This window comes from Nematolebias whitei, chromosome 13 (genome assembly GCF_014905685.2).
Source record: "Nematolebias whitei isolate Nwh7 chromosome 13, NemWhi1, whole genome shotgun sequence".
In the NCBI taxonomy this organism is placed as follows: domain Eukaryota; kingdom Metazoa; phylum Chordata; class Actinopteri; order Cyprinodontiformes; family Rivulidae; genus Nematolebias; species Nematolebias whitei.
This window is the reverse complement of record NC_056510.1, coordinates 45,126,617-45,150,343: the sequence shown is the minus strand read 5'-3', so window position 1 is coordinate 45,150,343 and position 23,727 is coordinate 45,126,617. Positions and strand designations below refer to the sequence as shown.

Here is a 23,727-nt window from a genome sequence, read left to right as displayed (position 1 = left end):
TCACTGCTGTCCTCTGTTGGCGCGTCATGCTTTAATTTACTGTATTTTTTGGTCTATAAGTCAGTTTTTTGCATAATTTACATGCCCTGAGACTTATACACCGAAGCAACGTGTTTATGGATTTTTCCACATATTTATAAAACAATGTTTTCTGAGATATGACCGTTTTCATTCATTGACTGAAAATATTGAACACTAACATTTTCAGCTGCTAGATGGCACTTGAGTAGTATGGCATGTCGTTGTGTCATGTAATAGGTATAAGTGGCTATTAATGACACAATCAGCTTGCCATAGGCTGCCACCTTCGTCTAGTTCACCTGGAGCAACCGTCTTCATTTCTCTGCTCCGCCCCGGAGAAATGCAGCTCATTTGACCATTAAAGTGCATTTATTAAGTTAAAGTTCAGCTGAGACACACCTTTACTATAATCCTAAGCAAACAAATAATTGTTTTAGGTGCTTATCTTGTTAAATTCTTGTTAAAGTCCCCCCGTGCACGCTCCCGCAGCCGCCATTTGGCAGCCCTTCAATTTTTGGCACAACACCGGCCCACATTTCCGGTTGTCAGTAATGACACGTAACAAACGCGTCAGCGATAGAGCTGTCAATTCTAACACGAACCCGAAATCCGGCCCAGACGGACCCGGCTTAGGGCCGGGCTGGTCTCGGGCCTTTAATTAGGTCAAGATTAACCGCAATCCAGTTATATGATAACATGGTCTGCCATACAGACACACGGCCATTTCATCGCGAGCTGACCGGCCTTGACAGAGGTAAAACGTTCAGTTAAGCTTCAGATGGCACTGAACTGCCAGGCAGCGATCCATCGCCCAAATGGACGTTCATTCTGCCGCTGCACTCAGCGAACGCGCGCGGCCGATGATCCAAACGGGTGAGATCATAAACACGCGTGTCAGAGCAGGGTCCATGTCTGAATAAATCAGAAAGCAGCAGAAAACAGGGCTTAGTGCTTTTTTATGGCCATGAAAGGACAAACACCTCTCAACCCCAAATCTTCTGCCGCGTGTATTCAGCTGCACGTCTCCAACCATTAATAACTAATTAAAAATGTTGTTTTTTTTCCGGGTTCGGACCTGTAATTAATGTTAACTCGTCAGGTCGGGTGGGGTTCGGAAATTATGACTGCGGGCTGGGGCCGGGTCGGATCAGATTTTTTGGGCCCGAATGCAACTCTAGTCAGCGGTGACGCATAATAGATGCGACTTATAGGGCGGTACGACGTGTACGGCAGAAAGTACAGTACTAACATTCAAATACTCCAGTCACACAAAACCTAGTGGTGCTGCAAAAACAAAGATCAACTTAAAAATGATCAAAACACTTTATCTAGTCATATATCGTAAATATAATGTATGAAAGGTTCATACTGGATAAAGTTGTGTTTTCAAAAATGTATGTACACGGAGTTTAATATTCAATGCATTTGCAGCAAAGGAACTGTGTAATACTGAAAACACATATGAAACAAAAAGTAAGTGAAAACTTGGAGAGGGTGATGAAATTGTAAAATCCAACCAAACATTATTTCTGTTAGTGGTGGCAGATGTAATGAAGCTAATGTGAAACATGTTGCATGTTATTAAAGTTGAGCATGAAGACATCAGGTTTAATTTTTATTCATTTAATGAACACGTCACACAAACACTGATAATTAAACTGAACACACTATTAAAAACACGTTAATCCGAACTGTGAACTACATGAACTGGACTCTTCCTCTCTGCTGTCATCCTGGATGTACTGGTCCCACGTTGTTCATGTGGCTCGTTCAGGCCGTCACTCCTTTCATTAAAACATTGAACGGATTGAACAAAACAACTGAGAGGAATTTTAAGTGACCAGTTGATCCAACATCTCTCTCCGACGAGCTCCTCCTGCACCGCTGAGGTGCATGCTCCTTCAGAACCGGTCCCTCTAGTGCAGAGGTCTGCAACCTTTTCGATCAAGAGACACATTTCGACCCTTCACTTGCTGAACAAAATGTGTCCAGAGCCGCAAAATCTGCTTCAATGGTGATTATCACCTGGTGGCTCATGGGCCACTTCAAATTCATATGAAGGGTTTTTTATTTCCAGCCAGTGGGGGTGACTTTAAATAAACAAAAATTATATAGTGAATTTCAACATTTATTAATAATTTTACGTTTTAGGGCTTAAGAAAAAAACACATTTCATACCAATTTTACCTCCAAATATTTTAACCCAGAACTCTGTTCTCACATAAAGACTGTTTATTTGAGACTTCCTTTTAATTTTATAAAAATAAAAATAACTGTGTACCACACTTTAAAGTAATTATGCATACATTTAAAGAGTGTCTAAATATAAGGCCATTTTGTTGGATATGTAAATGTGACATTAAAAATTTAATTTCAGAACAACTTTAGTATTTACTTTAACTTTAATTCGGTCTGTCTGTCATATTTCTTCAAAGAATTTCTGGTGGATTTGAGAGAAATATCCTACTGTAAGGCAGGAAGTTGGATAAATGACGTAGCTAAAGCTAATCAACATTATTTTCTCATTGTTTTACTAACTTGGTTCAAACATTTGCAGAAAAGTGCTAAAGCTTTCCAGTTCTCTGGACTGTGGGTATTAAAACCAGTAAATTTACATGTTGCATTGTGTTTGGTCAAAGCTTCAAGGAGCCGAGACCAAGGACCAAAGAGGCGGATGTGGCCCCGGAGCCGCAGGCTGCAGACCCCTGCTGTAGTGGGAGGACAGCTTCTCCTCTCAGGGAAAACACTAATAAAAACTCAGCTGGTTGTTGTGTAACCAAACAGCACAAGCAAACATTATCCAGGACGTGGATTCATCATTTCTTATCTGGCAACCTGACTGACACGGAAACTACAGCGTTTTTGTGTAAACCCTCACAGTTTTTGTTTATTACCCCCAATAAACATTGAAAAAACACTAACATTTCCAAGTTCAAGTCACGTTTATTGTCATTTGTGTCACATGTGGTACATGAGGTGGAATAAAATTATGTACTCAAGGTCCAAGTTACACCCAGCTATAGCAAAAATCTAAAGTATAAAAGAAACACTATATAAGATCTAAGATATAAACTAAGATATACACTAAACGAAGGCTAAACTGTACGCTAAAAGATCTAAGCTATAAAGTAAAGAGTAATAATGTAAAACAGTACGGTGTATTCAACAGCAGCCTGAGCAGAGGTTCCAGAGGTGGTAGATCACTGTGACTTGCTCAGCTTTAAGGTAGCTCGCATGCTGAACAAGTCTGGGCACCGCTGCTCTAGTCTACAGTCTAATAAGGAGTGAAAATACCACAAGTGATAAACTTGGTTGTTTTATAAAATTACGTCATTTAAACTACTCCAAAGTTTAAAAAAGCAGAAAGTCTGACAAGAGCAGAAAAACATCAACGACTAAAGAGAGGACACAGTGTGACAGTATAGGGCGGCCCTGGCAGCCAACACTCCTCTGGGCCACGCAGGAATGTAACACACACACACACGCACGCACGCACGCACGCACACACACACACACACAGAGGAAGCATAGAATAAACAGCTGTGTGTGTGGATGGGTCCGGGCTCGGGACTTAAAGGTACATGCAGTGGGAGGGAGCAGTGACACAGCTCCTAGTAGTACACTGATGGACAGAAAGTGCAGGCGCTGGTATTTCCTGGCCTTCAGAGGCATCTGTGCACGTGAAAGCTGCGCTGGTCTGCTTTAAAAGAATTCTCAATGGATTTGGTTTCCTGCTGACAATCAATCAACCTTTATTTAGACAGGTAAATCCCATTGAGCCTCGAGGACTCATTTACAAGAGAGACCTGATTTCAACGAAAAATGACAACAATGGACAACAAGACAACAATAAACAGTTATAAACAGTCATACTGCAAGGTTTTTTTTGTGGTTTTTTTTTACAAATAGGATGGCTAAAAGGAAAAGGTAACAAAACAACAACAAAAAACCAGCTAGATTCCAAGACAAATGTATAAAACTAACAACAGGAACATGTCAGCATTGGACCCTGCCAGGAGTCCAACAGATTCTTAAAGCCACTTAGAGAGGTCAAAGGTCGAGAGCTTCAAATCTTTTTGTAAGATATTCCAGGAAACAGGAGCGGAATAGGAGAAGGCCCTTTTGCCTAGTTCAGTCCTCATTGAGGGAACACTGCAGGTAATAATGTCCTGAGAGCGCACGCTGTAGCTGCACTCACAGGTTTTGTCAGCATTTAGGACAAGTTTGAGGCGAAACAAATCAGTCTGGATTATGTTGAATGCAGATTTCAAAAGCTGGAAAGCCTTAGCAACAGTTTTAGCTCGACAATAAACAACTGTGTCATCAGCATAGAAAGGTATGGATGCATTAGGGATGTTTTTACCTACATTATGTATGTAGATTGTAAAGAGGGTGGGTCCTAAGACTGAGCCTTGTGGTACACCATTGTTGACTGTTAAATAACTGGAGGAAGTACCATTATGTTGAACACATTGCCTCCGGTCTGAAAGATAGTTAGAGAACCAACCAATGGTGTCTTCTGAGAAACCAATTTCTGAGAGTTTATGACACAAGATGTTCTGATCCACAGTGTCAGAATCTTTAGACAGGTCTAAGAAAAGTGCAGCACAATAATCCTTAGCATCCAGTGCTTCAACAACGTCATTAAGAACCTTCAGTGAAGCAGTGGTTGTGCTGTGTTGTTTCCTGAAACCAGATTGATGTGGAGGTAAGATGTTAAATGAGTCCAGGTAATTTTTGATTTGAGAGTTTATCAGTTTTTCTAGAACCTTGGCTAAAATGCAGAGTTTAGAGATTGGTCGATAGTTGTTCAGTGAGGTGGGGTCACCTCCCTTCAGCAAAGGAAGAACAAAGGCTGTTTTCCAAGTGTCTGGGATGGAGTTTTGTCTTATGGAGAGATTGAAGATGTGGGTCACAGGGACTGTGATGATATGAGCAGCCAGCCTTAAGAAATAAGGTGGAAGTTCATCTGGTCCTGCAGATTTTTTAGGATCAAGATCTATTAACAGTTTATTGACCTCACTGACTGAGAATGGAGAAAAAGAGAAGCTGTGATTAACTGAGGATTGACTTGTAGGAGGGATTTGATTTGTAGAAGTTTGGTTATTAAGTGAAGTGGCTGATCTTCCATTAGTAACTGTGTCAAATAAAGAACCAGAAGCAACAAAATGTTTGTTGAGACAGTTCAGGATCTCGTGCTGATTTGACACAGGAACAGAGTTAACGAGAAGTTATGATGGGAGGTCAGATGATTGGGGGGTGCCTGAGAGAGATTTGATGGTTTTCCAGAATCTGTTAGGGTCATTTAGATTTTTGGAGGTCTGAGATAAGAAATAGTTGTGTTTTGCTGCTTTGACAGCAGTTGTGCATTTATTCCTCATCTGTTGAAAACTCAACCAATCAGTGTCTGAGTCAGATTTTCTCGCTGCGGCCCAAAGATGATCTCTCCTGTGCAGGAGGTCAGCTAGCTCTGGAGTAAACCAGGGGCTGTCTCGTCAAACACTGGTGGCCAGTCTGAAAGCTGGCACAAAGTGGGGACAAACAGTCTGTGACCAGCTGTCCGTTTGTTGTCCCGCACTATTTTAGTGCTTTTGTTGTGGCACATTCATCCAACCGTTATTTCTGCAGGTGAGTCTCATCGAGCCTCGAGGACTCATTTAAAGAGAGACCTGGTTTAAACAAAGAACACAGAGGAGGTGCAGACAACAATAGACAATCATATACAAAGAATATAAAATGAAAAGTAAAATAGAAGAAATGAAATAAAAATGAACCACACAAACCAGCTACATTATAAAGTGATGTAAAATATCACAACTTAACATTGTAAACATCCAGGTTCATGCTCAGTAATCCAGGTAAAACATCCAGCAATGTCCAGTCAGGTCACATCATTCTAAAATGTTGTGGTATTTTCAAAAGCACATTTTTGAATATTGTATTTGAAGTATTTTGTCCCCATTATTAAGATAATTACTATCATACATGAAATTTAAAACAAGACGAAAGGCCAAGCTGAGAGACAAAAATCTTCCTTTAGATATTTACCACTGAATAGGCTAAGGCGCTAAATGCAATTGAAAATATGGGAATTAAAGATAAATACATCAAAATAGAGTTTCAGATAGATAATTGTGCTGAAAATACACCAAGAAAACAATGACAGCGTACATGTGAAGATAAAGTCATTTGTTTAGATTCACAGCCATGAATGAGACATTAGATCAGTAAACATGCACTGATGCAGTTTGGAGATCAAATCTTGTTACAATGCTTTATTAAGTCTTTGTATTGATAACATTTTCATTTAGTAATTAAATGGTGAGTCTGAAGCTGGATATACACTATTTAAGAAAACCGAACATCTGAAAAAATGTACTTGGAGTAAATCCCCTTTAGACAGTTTTGTTGTTCAGTCTTGTTCTTCTCATTAGCACCACCTACTGTTCAAGAGGAAAACTGCAGCTGTGCTGCCATCAATGGCAACCAATACCCTGAAAGTGTGCCTGATCATATGAATAGCTTTATTTTTTTTGGCTGCTCCTTCTTCAAGAGTCACCACAGTGAACTAACTCACACGAAGACTTGGCGATTGTTTTTACACCGGATGTCCTTCCTGACCAACCACAGACACCGAGCTACCACAGCCTCTGTGTGGAGCAGAGAGCTGCATCTAGGGTGCCCAGGGGAGCAGATGGTGGGGGTTAAGGGCCTTGCCCAAGGGTCCAGAGTGGAGCAAATGAGGGTGGAGGCAGGTGTCTGTGTTTCAACTTTCCCACCCACATTTTGTTGGTCTAGGGAGTTGAACCAGCGACCTTCCGATCACTGGCCCACCTTCTCCAACTTCTGCACCACCACTCCCCATTGATCATATGAACAACTACCAGTCTAAAAACTAAAAGTTAACTTTTCAATTATTTTTAAATGCATTTTTCTGCCTACTGTTGAGTACCTGAAAGAGTTGAACTTGCTACTGGCACTTCTTATGCTGGACTTGGTTGCATTTCTTTGTGTATTGTATAATTGTGGGACAGCCCTGGCACTTTTGTGTACTGATGGTGATTCTGACTGAGATGTAGGAACAGACCCTACTGGTTGGAGTGCAGCAGCCAAACTGACTGATAAAACCTGGAACTAGACTTCTTTGGTAAAACTTGGAACTGGACTTCCTTGGTCGTGTCTGGACGCATCTTATTTTTGTTAACACAATGTTGCATTGTGCTCACTCTTTCACAATGACTGAACTAATCCTACAGATTTAACACACCACACTATTATTCCATTCCATAGTTTTCTTATGTTTGTGTGTATGCATGGTTGTTGATCTGTGTCTGTCAGAAAGTAATCACTGGATGCACATCAGCAACTGATTACCATTGGGTTTCATTCATTCACTAAACCTTTATTTAGACAGGTAAATCCCATTGAACCTGGTTTCAGTCCAATTCAAGATGGCCGCCACAGCCATGTGACCTAGGCTAACGCAAACATGACAATAACTCTGCGTTAGAGATTTGGAACTAAAACCTGGTCTGTTAAGAGTCACACACACCAACACACACTTTGGCCATTAAATGATTATTGTGAGATGTTAGGATACCTATAAATTGTAAGGATACCTATAGATTGTAAGGATACCTATAAATTGTAAGGATACCCATAGATTGTAAGGATACTCATAGATTGTAAGGATACCCATAGATTGTAAGGATACCCATCGATTGTAAGGATACCCATCGATTGTAAGGATACTCATAGATTGTAAGGATACTCATAGATTGTAAGGATACTCATAGATTGTAAGGATACCCATAGATTGTAAGGATACCCATCGATTGTAAGGATACCCATAGATTGTAAGGATACCCATAGATTGTAAGGATACTCATAGATTGTAAGGATACTCATAGATTGTAAGGATACTTATAAAGCAGTCTAATCACAGTATTGAAATGGATCCTCCACATTTACAGCTGTTTGTTTCCTCGTAAATGTGGATGAGTTTATACGTGCTACTTGCAGGCTGGGTTTGTTGATCCTCAGACTGATGAAGTCCTTCAGATGACAGATGAAACGTCTCAACACCAAAAGAAACTGATGACCTGATTTAACTTTGTTGGAGTTTTTACTTGGATCGTTGAGCATGAACTTTGATGTTTATGCTATAAGAATGCATTTTTTAATCTTCACATTTTTCTCTAAATCAAATGTCTTCAAATATGATTTGTAGATAAAACAAGGATTTAGGAAGCGAGGGTATGAAAGAAAGTCCCTCAGGATGTATTTTGCCTTGTGTGTGACAGGAAATGGCGGTGCGGGCCCTGAAGCAGACGGGCAGCAGGAATATCGAAGCAGCCTTAGAATACATCAGTAAAATGGGTTACCTTGACCCTCACAATGAGCTCATTGTTCGCGTCATCAAACAGACTTCACCAGGTACAAAAACCACTAGACTTCACTAAGGGGACTTTTCTTTTAGTTGTTGTCACCACATGTTTTCACTGTATCTGCAATTCCTTTTCATTACAGATTTTTGGGATATTGTTAGATGTAGTTAATTGTCCTTGTTGTTGCAGGAAAAGCTGGCGTGCCAAACACAATGGACCACCGGCCAACGTTAGAGGCTTCAGGTGAAGTAGGGGCCATGCCTCCATATCATCAAATGGGGACTCCTATGTATGATGGGGCGGCTGTTTATGGCCCAGAGGGTGAGATGACCAGACCCTATATGGGTGCTCCCCCTGTAATGAACTACATGATGTCCCCTTCTACTGCAACACAGGGTTCTGCAATGGGTAATCCAATGGGTCGACCCCCCAGCGTGGGCAGCTATCCACCGGTGATGCCCACGCAGAGCAACCCAGGCAACACAATGTATCCCCCAGTAGCTCAGCAGAAAGGTTACCCTGGCAGCATGGAGCAGCATGGGCCCATGATGAGCTATAACGTCCCAGGCCAGCCTTTGCAGATGCCACCACAGCCACCAGGGGTCCCAGTTCCAGGTCCACACTATGATTATGGCCATTCAAGGCACAACATGATGGAGCCTTCAGTGTATGGGGTAAAGCGGACCCCCTCTTTCCAAAGCAAAATGCAACCCCCACCCACAATGGCTCCTCCAGACACCTACGTCAACATGCAGGGGAAAGGGGGTATGGGTCAGAATGGGCCAGGAGTAGGGTACCCTACTAACTTGTACCTTACCCCTCACTCCCACCCTCGACAGGCTAGCCCCACCTCCCACCAGGTCCACATTATGTCCCGTTCCCCTGGTGGGGTGGCAGCCATGGGCTCTGATTTCTCAGATCTACCCCAGGGATTAATGACAACTTCCAGGGCCAGCCTCAACCTGGACCTGTATGACCACCACTGGGCAAGCCCTCCAGGTCCTGAAGGTGCCCCTCCAGCAAGGCAACCCCAGCCCCAGGTTCCATTCAGAGGCGAGGTGCGTGCGCCCAGCAGAACAAACTCTTTCAACAGTCGTTCTGCAGGTCCAAATGGTGTCCGACCTGCAATGGCTGCACCACCTGCAGCTGGAAAACAGGAGTCCTCACTGGGCCCTCCAAACACCATCACGGCTGTAACCTCCCCCCCCATCCAACAGCCTGTCAAGAGTATCAGAGTGATGAGGCCTGAGCCCAAGACAGCTGTGGGACCATGTCACCCTGGCTGGATGACTGCTCAGACACAAGATGCAACAGAAACTCTGGCCTACATGCCAGAGGAGACGTACCCGCTAGAGCCTGCACAGGAGCCCCGCTGCCCTCCACCACCTTACCCAAAAAATCTGCTCGTGCCCGGAGCAAGTGGAGAACCAGGGGTCCTGGAGGGGGCCTCAGCTCTCTGTGGTGCTCCAGACCTCAGCAACCCTGCTGCCAGAAATGCACACGGTGGCAGCAGAGGGAGTGGAAAGACGGAGAACAACCAGCAGGTGAAAGAGAAGACCAAGATGGGCAAAGGAGAGAAAGTTGTGAAGGACAAAAAACAGATCCAGACGTCTCCTGTGCCTGTGAGGAAAAATGGACGAGATGAAGAAAAGAGAGAGTCCCGCATCAAATCCTACTCACCTTTCGCCTTCAAATTTTACATGGAGCAGCACATCGAGAATGTGATGAAGACCTACCAGCAGAAACTCAACCGCAGGATTCAGCTGGAGCAGGAGATGTCCAAAGTAAGAATGTGTTAGAAATTATTTAAAAAGTAGGTCAGAACAGATGATTTTTTAACCAAATTATTATTTTGAGGACATATTTTAAGTTAGTAGTAAAAAATCAGGACTTTGAGTTTTAAATTATAGTAGAAAGCACATCTAATCCATCCATCCATCCATCCATTATCTTTACCCGCTTCTTCCTTTTCGGGTCACGAGGGTCCCTGGTGTCCATGTCCAGCAGTCACTGTGCGGAGGTCAAGTCAAGTTAACTTTATTTATAGAGCACATTTAAAACAGAACCTGTTATCAAAGTGCTTAACAACAACAACAACAACAATCAATCAATGAGAGTAAAATTAAAGAGAAAAAATATATATAAATACAATACACTAATAATAATAACTGAAGAATTAATAAAAAGCATTTAAAACACAGTGTCACAGATTAAAAAAAACACTAGATCAATTTACACTGTATGAAATGCCTGTGAGAACAGATGTGTTTTAAGCAGAGATTTGAAGTGAGGAAGGAAGGTGGCCTGCCTGATGTTGGGGGGCAGGTTGTTCCAGAGTTTGGGGCCCATGACTGAAAAAGCTTGATCTCCTCTGAGGTCTCCAGTCCATCACAGGGACACCTGGACAGGTCTCCAGTCCATCACAGGGACACCTGGACAGGTCTCCAGTCCATCACAAGGACACATAGAGACGAACAACCATTCACTCTCTTGACAGTTTAGAGTTACCTATCAGTCTAACATGCATGTTTTTGGTCTGTGGGAGGAAACCGAAGTACCCGGAGAAAACCCACATAGCATGGAGAGAACATGCAGACTCCACCCAGAAAGGCTCCCAGCCAGGATTCCATCCAGTAACCTTGCTGAGAGTCAACAGGTCTACCAACTGTGCCACTGTGCCGTCCGCACAGCTAATTTTTGTTGTCAAATTTGTTAATTGAAAAGCATGTTAAGATGAAGGAACAAACCCAGTCAGACACAAAGGGTCAAGTTAATTTCACCAACAGTTTCAAGCTGTTTCTCTTCTTTCTTTTCGTGCCCAGGCTGGCCTGTCCCAAGCAGAGCAGGAACAAATGAGGAAGATGCTGAACCAAAAAGAGTCCAACTACAACAGGCTGCGCCGTGCCAAAATGGACAAGTCCATGTTTGTCAAAATCAAGACCCTAGGCATCGGTGCTTTTGGTGAAGTGTGTCTCACACGTAAAGTAGACACCGGTGCACTTTATGCCATGAAAACACTGCGCAAGAAAGATGTCCTCAACCGTAATCAGGTGATCCATTTTATTTACTTTTTTTTTACCGGTTACATTGAGCCTTTCATTTTTGTGGTGTTTGTAATTAAGGATCAAACTTGTTTTTTTCTTTTTGGATGAGTGTTTTTAATTAAACAATCAGTAAATTATAAAGGAGCATTTCCGTTGCAGGTAGCCCATGTGAAAGCAGAGCGAGACATCCTGGCCGAAGCAGACAACGAGTGGGTGGTGCGTCTTTACTATTCTTTCCAGGACCGAGACAGCCTCTACTTCGTCATGGATTACATCCCTGGGGGAGATATGATGAGTCTCCTCATCCGAATGGGGGTCTTCCCTGAGACTTTGGCTCGCTTTTATGTGGCTGAGCTAACACTGGCCATTGAGAGCGTCCACAAGATGGGTTTCATCCACCGCGACATCAAGCCAGACAACATCCTCATTGACCTGGACGGGCACATTAAGCTGACTGATTTTGGTCTGTGTACAGGCTTCCGCTGGACACACAATTCCAAGTATTACCAAAAAGGTGAGGCAGGCAGGATGCTTTTTGTCCACTCTTTATCAGGATTCAGAGGTTTACAGATCTCTAAAGTGAGGGCCACAAATATTCTCAGTAACTTGTAAAAGATCCATCAATCCATTATCTTTACCCTCCTCTTCCTTATTTTTGGGTTGTGGAGGTCACTGGTGCCCATGTCCAGCTATCACTGTGAGGGCGGGGTACACCTGGACAGGTCTCCAGTCCATCACAGGGACACATAGAGACAAACGACCATTCACTCTCTCACTCACACGTAGGGACAATTTAGAGTTACCAATCAGTCTAACATGCATGTTTTTGGTCTGTGGGAGAAAACCCACGCATGCACGGAGAGAACATGCAAACTCCACCCAGAAAGGCCTCTGTCCGGGATTTGAACCAGGGTGGTGTGCTCACTGAGAGATAGCAGCTGTACCAACTGTGCCACCGTGCTGCCCTTGTAAAAGATCGTTTTTATTATTATAATTTGTGATAAAGAATTAAATGATGCACATTGCTTATTTTTTATCTAATCTTAAAGCTCATCTTTTGAATACAGTAGTCCCTTGTTTGTCACGGGGGATCCGTACCCTGAAGCCCTGAAATAAGTGAAAAACCACCAAGTAGGAATAGTAGTTCAAGTAGTAAGTAGTAATTTATTTTAGTATTTATTTATATATATTGAATATTATATTGAATCGCCACCTTATCGTGGTGGAGGTGTTTGTGCGCCTGAATGATCCTAGGAGCAATGCTGTCGGGGACAATTATAATTGTCCCTGGTAGGGTCTCCCAAGGCAGATTGGTCCTAGGTGACAGGCCAGACAAAGTGTGATTCCCAAGATATTTATGGACCTGACACAGCAAGGAACTTGGTGTCCCTTGCCCGGACATGGGTTACCAGGGCCCCACCTTGGAGCCAGGCCTGGGGGAGGGGCTCGTCGGCGAACGCCTGGTGACCGGGTCTCTACCCATGGGGCCTGGTTGGGCTCAGCCCAAAGTAGCAGCATAGGTTTGCCTTCCTGTGGACCCAGCACCTGCAGGAAAGGCCATAAAAGTCAGTTGCGTGATGCCATGAGCAGTGGCCAAAGGCGGGGATCTTGGCACTCTGACCCTGGCTTACCAAATCTGGCTCTTGGGACATGGAACGTGACCTCTCTGGTGGGGAAGGAGCCTGAGCTTGTGCGTGAGGTTGAGAGGTACCGACTAGATATAGTTGGGCTCACCTCAATGCACAGCATGGGCTCTGGAACCGATCTCCTTGAGAGGGGCTGGACCTTATTCCACTCTAGAGTTGCCCATGGTGAGAGGCGTCGAGCTGGTGTGGGTCTACTTGTAGCCCCCCAACTTGGTGCCTGTGTGTTGAAGTTTTCCCCGGTAGATGAGAGGGTGGCTTTCCTTCGCCTTCGGGTGGGTGGACGGGCTTTGATTGTCTGTGCCTATGCACCGAATGGCAGTTCAGAGTATCCAGCCTTCTTGGAGTCCTTGGCAGGGGTGCTGGAAGGTGCGCCAGCTGGGGACTCCTTTATTCTGCTGGGGGACTTCAGTGCCCACGTGGGTAATGATAGTGTGACCTGGAGGGGCGTGATTGGGAGGAACGACCTCTCAGATCTGAACCCGAGCGGTGTTCTGTTGTTGGACTTCTGTGCTAGTCATAGTTTGTCCATCACAAACACCGTGTTTGAACATAAAGGTGTTCATAAGTGCACTTGGCACCAAGTGGACCTAGGTCGTAGATCAATGATAGACTTCATAGCCGTGTCATCTGATTTGCGGCCGTTTCTTTTGGACACTCGGGTGAAGAGAGGAGCTGAGCTGTCAACTGATCACCACCTGGTAGTGAGTTTGATCAGATGGCAGGAGAAGATGCCAGACAGACCCGGTAGACCCAAATGTGTAGTGAGGTTTGCTGGGAACGCCTGGCAGAAGAACCCGTCAGAGAGATCTTCAACTCGCACCTCCGGGAGAGCTTTCACCGCATCCCAACTGAGGTGGGGGACATTGAGTCTGAGTGGGCCATGTTCAGCACCTCACTTGTTTAAGGTAGCTGCCTTGAGCTGTGGCTGCAAGGTTGTCGATGCTTCTCATGGTGGCCATCCACGAACTCGGTAGTGGACACCCCGGGTTAGGGAGGCTTTCAAGCTGAAAGGAGGAGTTCTATCGGGCCTTGTTGGCCAGTGGGACTCTGGAGGCAGCTGAGGAGTACCGGAGAGCCAAGCGGTCCACAGCCTTGGTTGTTGCTGAGGCAAAAGCTCGAATGTGGGAGGAGTTCGGTGAGACCTTGGATAACGACTCTTGGTCGGCTCAGAGGAGATTCTGGCAAACCATCAAGACGGCTGAGGAGGGGAAAGCAGCACTTTACTAACACTGTGTTCAGTGAAGGTGGGCTGCTGTTGACCTCAACCAGTGATGTCGTCGGGAGGTGGAAGGAGTATTACTTGGACCTTCTTAATCCCACCAGCACATCTTCCATGGAGAAAGCTGAGTCAGGGGACTTTGAAGGTGATCCATCCATAACTGTGGCTGAAGTCGCTGAGGTAGTTAAGGGTACATTCACACCAGCTCTGTTCTCCCGAACTCTAGCCCATTTGCCTAGGAAATCCGGTTCGTTTGGGGAGGTGTGAACGCATCATCGAACTCTGTCACGGAACAAAAAGGCAACCTCTGGCCCGCCTAAAAACCTAGGTCTCGGTCCGGTAGAAGAAAACTGTAGCGCGGTTCAAGTACAGTGTGAATGCAAGCAGACCGGGCACCGCTTCGCAAGCAGGAAGTGGACTACAGCACAGGGCAAACAAACACGCATTTCTCTTACCTCATATGGAGCCGTCAGTTTGCTTTGTGTGAAAAACAAGATTCTCCATGGTCTTCTGCCTCATCTTCCACTCATGCTGAGTCCATTGTTGAAAAATGACTAAATAGAACTCCTAAAACAGCTAAAGTTTGATGCCACTCGTGTTTTTTATTATATTTCCAGAAGAAGAAGAAGTGTCTTCTTCAGAGGTTTTTGTGTTCTTTCAGTAGTTCTTGATGCAGTGCCACCACAGGTAAATGGGGGAACAGGTTGGTTTGAACAGGTTGGCTCGACTGCACAGTGCAGTGTGAATGCAAACCGCACCAGCTCAAATGTAAACAAAATGTTATGAATATTGGTCCCCAACCGAACCAAGTCCACTGGACTATCAGGTATGAAAACAACCTAAAAAGCTCAGAGACGGCAGGACTCCAGGAGTGGATGAGATTCACCCTGATTTCCTTAAGGCTCTGGATGTTGTGGTGCTGTCATGGTTGACACGCCTTTTCAACGTTGCGTGGACCTTCTGGACAGTGCCACTGGATTAGCAGACTTGGGTGGTGGTTCCCCTCTTCAAAAAGCAGGACCGGAGAGTGTGCTCCAATTATAGGGGCATCACTCTCTTCAACCTCCCTGGTAAGGTCTATTCAGGGGTACTAGAGAAGCGAGTCCGATCGTTGGTCGAACCTCAGATCCAGGAGGAACAATGTGGGTTCCATCCTGGCCGTGGAACACTGGATCAGCTCTTGACCCTCACTAGGATCCTCGAGGGGTCACGGGAGTTTTCCCATCCTGTCTACATGTGTTTTGTGGATTTGGAGAATTCGACCGTGTTTCTCAGGGTAAACTGGGGGGGGTGTTCCTTGCGTATGGGATTGGGGGCCCATTGCTACGGGCTGTTCAGTCCCTATACAAGCGGTGTGAGAGCTTGGTTTGCATTGCCGGCAGTAAGTTGGACTCCTTCAGAGTGGGAGTTGGACTCCGACAGGGCTGTTCGTTGACACTGATTCTGTTCATAACTTTTATGAACAGAATTTCTCGGTGCAGCCAGTGGGCAGAGAGTTTTTGGTTCGATGGCCTCAGGATTCCATTTTTGCTCTTTGCAGATGATGTAGTCCTGTTCGCATCATCGTGCCATGATCTTCAGCTCTCACTGGAGTGGTTCGCAGCCGAGTGTGAAGCAGCTGGGATGAGAATCAACACCTCCAAGTATGAGGCCATGGTCCTCAACCGGAAAAGGGTGGATTGCTCTCTTTAGATTGAGGGTGAGTTACTGCCTCAAGTGGAGGACTTCAAGTATCTCAGGGTTTTGTTCACTAGTGAGGGAAGAATGGAGCGTGAGATTGACAAACGGATTGGTGTAACGTCTGCAGTATTGCGGACTCTGTACCGGTCCATTGTGGTGAAGAGAGAACTGAGCTGTAAGGCAAAGCTCTCCGTTTAGTCGGTCTATGTTCCTACCCTCACCTATGGTCATGAGCTCTGGGTAGTGACCGAAAGAGCGATCGCGGATACAAGCGGTTGAAAGGAGTTCTCTCCGCAGGGTAGCTGAACTCTCCCTTAGAGATAGGGTGAGAAGTTCAGTTATTCGGGAGTGATTCGTAGTAGAACTGCTACTCCTCCACATCGAGAGGAGCCAGTTGAGGTGGTTCTGGCATCTGGTAAGGATGCCCCCTGGGCGCCTCCCTAGAGAGGTGCTTCGGGCATGTCCAACTGGGAGGAGATCCGGGGGAACACCCAGGACACGCTGGAGAGACTGTGTCTCTCGTTTCGCCTGGGAATGCCTTGGAATCCTCCCAGAAGAGCTGGAAAAGGTGGCTGTGGAAAGAGATGTCTGGGCCTCACTGCTCAAGCTGCTGCCCCCGTGACCCGACTTCGGAATAAGTGGAAGATAATGGATGGATGGATAACTAACAACTAATGAAAACCCCAAATTCAGTATCTCAGAAAATTTGAATATTACTTAAGACCAATAAAAAAATATTTTTAGAAATGTTGGCCACATGAAAAGTATGAAAATGAAAAGTCAGAACATGAAAAGTATGAACATGTACAGCACTCATTACTTAGTTGGGGCTCCTTTGGCCTGGATTACTGCAGCAATGCGGCATGGCATGGAGTCGATCAGTCTGTGGCACTGCTCTGGTGCTATGAGAGCCCAGGTTGCTCTGATAGTGGCTTTCAGCTCTTCTGAATTGTTGGGTCTGGTGTATCACATCTTCTTCTTCACAATACACCATAGATTTTCTATGGGGTTAAGGTCAGGCAAGTTTGCTGGCCAATTAAGAACAGGGATACCAAGGTCCTTAAACCAGGTACTGGTAGTTTTGGCACTGTGTGCAGGTGCCAAGTCCTGTTGGAAAATGAAGTCCGCATCTCCATTCTGGGGTCTGGAGGAAGAGAGGAGAGACACAAAATCAATGTTGCTTGAGGTCCGGTGTCAAGTTTTCACAGTCACTGATGGTTTAGTGTGCCAGGTCATCTGTTGGTGTTGGTCCACTGTGTTTTCTGAGGTCCAAGGTCAACACAGCATCTACCAGGAAGTTTTAGAGCACTTCCTGCTTCCTGCTGCTGACCAACTTTATGGAGATGCAGATTTCATTTTCCAACATGACTTGGCACCTGCACACAGTGCCAAATCCACCAGTACCTGGTTTAAGGACCATGGTATCCCTGTTTTTAATTGGGCAGCAAACTTGCCTGATCTAAACCCCATAGAAAATCTATGAGGTATTGTAAAGAGGAAGATGTGATACACCAGACCCAACAATTCAGAAGAGCTGAAGGCCACTATCAGAGCAACCTGGGCTCTCATAACACCTGAACAGTGACACACACTGATTGACATCATGCCACGCCGCATTGCTGCAGTAATCCAGGCTAAAGGAGCAACAACTAAGTATTGATGCTGTACATGTTCATACTTTTCATGTTCATACTTTTCATGTTCATAATTTTCATGTTCATACTTTTCATGTTTATAATTTTCATGTTCATACTTTTCATGTTCATACTTTTCAGTTGGCCAACATTTCTAAAAAATCTTTTTTTTTTTTTTATTGGTCTTTAGTTATATTCAAATTTTCTGAGATACTGAATTTGGGGTTTTCATTAGTTGTCAGTTATAATCATCAACATTAAAATAAATGAACATTTGAAATATATCAGTCAGTGTGTAATGAATGAATATAATATACAAGTTTCACTTTTTGAATGGAATTACTGAAATAAATCAAATTTTTTTTTATCATATTCTAATTTTATGACCAGCACCTGTATACACACTGCCTGGCCAAAAAAAAGGTCACAAACTAATATTTCGTTGGACCGCCTTTAACTTTGGTTACAGCATGCATCCTCTGTGGCATTGTTTCGATAAGCTTCTGCAATGTCACAAGATCTATTTCCATCCAGTGCTGCATTAACTTTTCACTAAGATCTTGCACTGATGAGGGCAGATTCTGACCACTGTGCAAAGCCTTCTCGAACACATCCCAAAGATTCTCAATGGGGTTAAGGTCTGGACTTTGTGGTGGCCAATCCATGTGTGCAAATGATGTCTCATACTCCCAGAATCACTCTCACAGTTGGAGCCCGATGAATCCTGGCATTGTCATCTTGGAACATGACCGTGCCATCAGAGAAGAAAAAATCCATTGATGGAATAACCTGGTCATTCAGTATATTCAGGTAGTCAGCTGACCTCATTCTTTGAGCACATACTGTTGCTGAACCTGGACCTGGCCAACTGTAACAACCCCAGATCATAGCACTGCCCCCACAGACTTGTACAGTAGACACCAGCCATGATGGTGCATCACTTCACCTGCCTCTCTTCTTACCCTGATGCGCCCATCACTCTAGAACAGGTCTGGACTCATCAGACCACATGACCTTGTTCCATTGCTCCAGAGTCCAATCTTTATGCTCCCTAGCAAATTGAAGCCTTTTTTTCCAGTTAGCCTCACTGGTTAGTGGTTTTCTTAAGGCTGCACAGCTGTTCAGTCCCAGTCCCTTGAGTTCCTTCACATTGTGTGTGTGGAAATGTTCTTACTTTCACTATTAAACACAGCCCTGAGTGCTGCTGGTGTTTTTCTTCCATTGGATTTCACCAAGCGTTTAAGTGATCGTTGATCACGATCATTCAGGAGTTTTTTCCAGCCACATTTCTTCCTGGAAGATGATGGGTCCCCACTATACTTCCAGTTTTTAATAATGTGTTGGACAGTTCTTAACCCAGTTTTAGTAGTTTCTACAATCTCCTGAGATGTTTCCTCTGATTGATGCCAATGATTTGACCCTTCTCAAACAGACCGACATCTTTTCCACGACCAGGCCATGAGTCTTTCCACATGGATGTTTAAGAAATGAGAAGCAACTCATTGCACCAGCAAGGCCAGATTAACCATATGGGCAACTGGGCAAGTGCCCAGGGGCCCACGATCTCTAAGGGGCCCAGAGCAGTGAGGGCAAAAGCAAAATATCTGGTCATCTCCTGGAGCCCTGCGCTGCAGAGAGAGACGGCTGCGCTGCCGCTGCATTTGGGCTGCCCCGCCTTCTCCCACCGTGGCTGCTACAGCTCTCGGTTTTTTTTTTTTGTATGGAGTCGGATCCTCCACTGCGTGACCTGTCAATCAATCAGTAGGCGTGTCAGCAACTAACCAATCGACGACCTCAATTTGTCCCAAAAGTAACGCCCCTTACCTGATGACAAGCCCGCCAGGTTTTTTTTTTCTAGAATTTTATTAACAACACAAAACCGAACAATGCAACAATATACCAATACAAACTTGTGAAGAGTGTCATATCTACATTTCACAAAATAATGAAAGAGAAAAAAATAAACATAATTTTTTTTTAAATATAAAACAAAGAAGCGTGACTATATGAAAAACTTGTTTTAATTAAAACAATAAGTTTTTATCTGTTGTGAGATGATTCTAGCAGTTTTGCAGTTTTTTAATCTACTTAATGAAGAATAGTAAGACTTCAAATGGTTCATCAAACAGGAAGGAGGACTTATTATCCCTCCTCTTTATTACAGTGAATGTGGTACTTTGTTATAAGTACGACTTTATTAATGAATCAGAGAAAGCTGAGTTCAAGTTATCCACATAAAGTAAAATATATTCAGCATGAAAAGAAGGAATCTTACGTTTGAGATTAATCCAGTTTCTGATGTCTGACCAAACACTTTGTATTGATGTGAAAAAATTAAAAAATTATAATTATTAATAGATTCATCTTCTGATTTGCAAAAGACACAAATCAACCTCAAATTTAAATCTTATTTCAAGAAACATGGCTACAGGATATATCTTGTTTATTATTTTAAAATGATTCTCCTTCACTTTAGGAGATTTAGACCATTTGACAAATTTAGAATGAGCAGAATTCATACTGGTTTTATGATTTATACTGGGAGGTTTCTTGAAGGAATCTCTGTTATAATCAGTAAATCCTTTGTTGCAAACATTCAATGATCATCTTGTTGCATTTGAAGTCAACTAAGTTACAGATATTTAATTTTAATGTGGGCATCAAATCGTCACCTTTGAATATATTTTTAATTCATTGAATCAGCTGTTGGTCAGGTTACTTCTTGTTGAGCCATTAGCTCTAAAATAGTTACTGAATCAAGTGTTTACTTGTGTAGGTAAAACTAGATGTTAAACAACTGTTAAAATACACCAGGATGTAGGAAATGGCATCTACTTTATTCAAAATTTTCTGGGGATGACCCCCAGACAGCCCCCCACACACACACACAGTCAATGTCTTTCCCCCCCCCCCCCCCCCCAATTACAAATGCTTCTGACTCCAGTGGCCAACACGATGCTAAACAAGTACACATGGTGTCGTATGGTGTTCAAAGTGTGTTCAACTTAATTCAGTCTTGATGATTTGCATCAACAAGAGGACACAGTAGCATTTATAGTTCTATGAGCATTTGTATTTTTATACATCAAAATACACTTGATAGTTAGAATTTTAAGTATATTTACTGTATATTATGGTAATTTATTCTGTATTTTGACAGATTATGGTGATTCTGGGGTCGTGATGATTGTTGCCCAGGGTACAGCAAAGTGTTACTCTGGCCCTGTGCACCAGTTGGAGTTAAATAACTTCTTGCAGCTGAAAGATAATCACCCTTACAGTAATGATCCAACAGGAGGCTTGTACCTATTTGCTTAGTTAAATCCAGGTGTAGACTTATTTTGGCCAGGCAGTTTAGATATTAAGGTGTTTTAAACACTTCCCACACTCTTGCAATATTTGAAACAATGTTTCTAAACTCTTGAACGCTCTAAAAGACACAGAATATTTATTTATTTATTTATTTATTTAATTTATTCATTTCATTGCATTAAAACCATAACTCAAAAATAATAAAAAAAAATGTATACAGTCAAAATAAAATGAAAGGCAGCAGAAGAAGAATGAATCTTATAATATCTGCCCCTTTTTTACCTTTACTGTCTTGTTACCAAACAAAAACAGAAAGCAAGACGTGCAACAACTTCAGAGATTTAAAAGCAACATCAACTAAAGAACAACATCATCAACTCAAACAATAACTTTAGTGGATTCAATTTGGAGTTTTTTGTATTCTGTCAAATAACTCCTTTAACATTCTCTTAAATATATGTTGAGATCTGGCATTTTTAAATGTAGAATATCGTGATTTCCCTCTCTGCCGGCGCTCTTGGCCATGCCCACTTCTCCGCTGCAGATGTGACATGCTGCTTCCTCTGCAGCTCTGGGCTGCACAGATGTGCAGCAGGTGCTAAATCATTTAAAACAATTTATTTTAAATAAAAATTCCATGATGATCGTGCGGCTCATCCATCAATCAACCAGTTGTGTGTCATGTCCCATCTTATTTTGAAAAACCACGATTTTTTTTTCATGTATCCTTTATTTATCCAGGTTAGTCTCATTGAGCCACGAGAACTCATTTTCAAGAGACACCTGTTCAGGGAGCAGATGGGGGGGTTAAGGGCCTTGCTCATGGGCCCAGAGTGGGGCGAATGAGGATGGGGGCAAGCGTGGGCGCTTCACCCACCCCACCCACAATCCTGATGCCGTCGGGGCCGGGGCGTGAACCGGCGATCTTCAGATCACAGGCCCACCTCTCTAACCTCTGCGCCACCACTCCCCATAGATAGACATAGACTCCCCACGATAGAGTGAGTCAGCGAAAAATGAACCATGAAGTAGCGAGGGACTATTGTAAATCTTTAAAATGGGTCAGGCAGCTGTGCGTGGATGCAAGGGGATTGTGACCTGCAGCCACTAACTGGGCCACTTTTCTTGTCTCGGTGTTTGTGGATCGTGTCAAACTGTTAATACGTGGACTTGTAACATGATTGTTTTTACACGTCTGTTTCCAGGGAGTCACATTAGACAGGACAGCATGGAGCCCAGCGACTTTTGGGATGATGTATCTAACTGTCGCTGTGGCGACCGGCTGATGACACTGGAGCAACGCGCCCACCGCCAGCACCAGCGCTGCCTGGCCCATTCACTGGTGGGAACGCCTAATTATATCGCACCTGAGGTTCTGCTGCGCAAAGGTTGGTGGAGAAGATGAGGATGAATCTGCAGAGTAGAAAATAAAATTTTCTTTTTAAAGGCTGGTGAAATAATTAACTCCTACTAATTTTGGGATAAATGGAAACTAGATTCTGTGATGTTCAGAAAACGTATAGGTTTAACACTATAATCTTATTTTTTATTTGATCAGATAATTGCACAAAAATACAAAGTTTGACTGTATTAAAGCTGAAACCATAGGACGGTATGTTTGTTCATTCCTTGCATCACTTTTCATTTGTAATGTCCTGATTGTGCAGGTTACACTCAGCTGTGTGACTGGTGGAGTGTGGGAGTGATCCTGTTTGAGATGCTGGTGGGACAGCCACCGTTCCTCGCTCCAACACCTACAGAGACTCAGATTAAGGTCAGGGACACATCAGATTGAACTTGAAGTAAAAAGGACTGCAGCTTGTTGGGCTGGAGTGATCTGCAGCAGTAAACATGTGACATGTTGCTGCCCTGTCAACACGTGATTTACACGTTACACTTTCTGACTTTGTTTGACTCCTGCAGGTCATAAACTGGGAAAACACGCTACAGGTACCTCCACAGGTGCAGCTGAGCCCAGAGTCCATCAACATCATCGGCCGTCTTTGCTGCTCTGCCGAGGACCGCCTGGGTGCCAACGGCGCTGGTGAGATCAAGGCTCACCCCTTCTTCTCTGAGGTGGACTTCTCCAGCAATCTGCGGCAGCAGCCAGCGCCCTACAGGCCAAAGATCGCTCACCCCATGGACACGTCCAACTTCGACCCAGTGGAGGAGGAAGGAGGCCCAGGAGCGTGGAGCGACAGCGAGGACAGCACCCGGGCTCTGGATGCGCTCTGCTTTCCACACGGGAAGCACCCGGAGCACGCCTTCTATGAGTTCACCTTCCGCAGGTTTTTTGATGACAATGGCTGCCCCTTCCGTTACCCGAAACCACTGGAGGCCTGCGAGGCATTGCCAAGCATGAGCGGAACTACCAGCATGAGTCCAGAGGAAGAGGAGGAGGAAGAGGAAGAAGAAGATGAAGAGGAGGAGGGAGAGCAGGGAGAGGGATGTGAGCCGGTGTATGTTTAGAGGCTTCCTGAGTGGCTCATCGTTCAGCTTCAACCTGCTGCTGCTCCTCTCAGGTGTGTTTTTGTGTGTGTGTGCATGCGTGTGTGAGTAATAACACGAGCCTGTGTGTTTCTGCATCAGTGGAACATGCAAGTGTGAAGCAGCAGGATGGACGACACATCGCCAACTTGTGGCTTCTTCAGTGTGCTCCACAGCAGTAAAATGATCAGGACCAAGAAGCAACCCTCAGCACGACTGTTCCACAATCTGTTCACACTGCAGCAGGAGTTGAGACTGTTCCACAAACTGTTCACACTGCAGCAGGAGCTGAGACTG

At 44.1% G+C, this 23,727-nt stretch overlaps 1 protein-coding gene across 1 annotated transcript in view; it reads left to right on the top strand.

Moving 5' to 3' along the window:
* The window catches only part of lats2 (large tumor suppressor kinase 2), a 34,364-nt gene extending 10,934 nt beyond the window's left edge, over positions 1-23,430 (top strand). The window contains exons 2-8 of the mRNA XM_037686666.1: positions 8,325-8,457; positions 8,598-10,192; positions 11,231-11,458; positions 11,612-11,966; positions 22,149-22,331; positions 22,611-22,717; positions 22,867-23,430. Of these exons, the coding sequence (XP_037542594.1) occupies positions 8,325-8,457; positions 8,598-10,192; positions 11,231-11,458; positions 11,612-11,966; positions 22,149-22,331; positions 22,611-22,717; positions 22,867-23,412 (3,147 nt within the window). The 3' untranslated portion in view covers positions 23,413-23,430. The remainder of the gene's footprint in view (positions 1-8,324; positions 8,458-8,597; positions 10,193-11,230; positions 11,459-11,611; positions 11,967-22,148; positions 22,332-22,610; positions 22,718-22,866) is intronic.
* Positions 23,431-23,727: the final 297 nt, after the last annotated feature.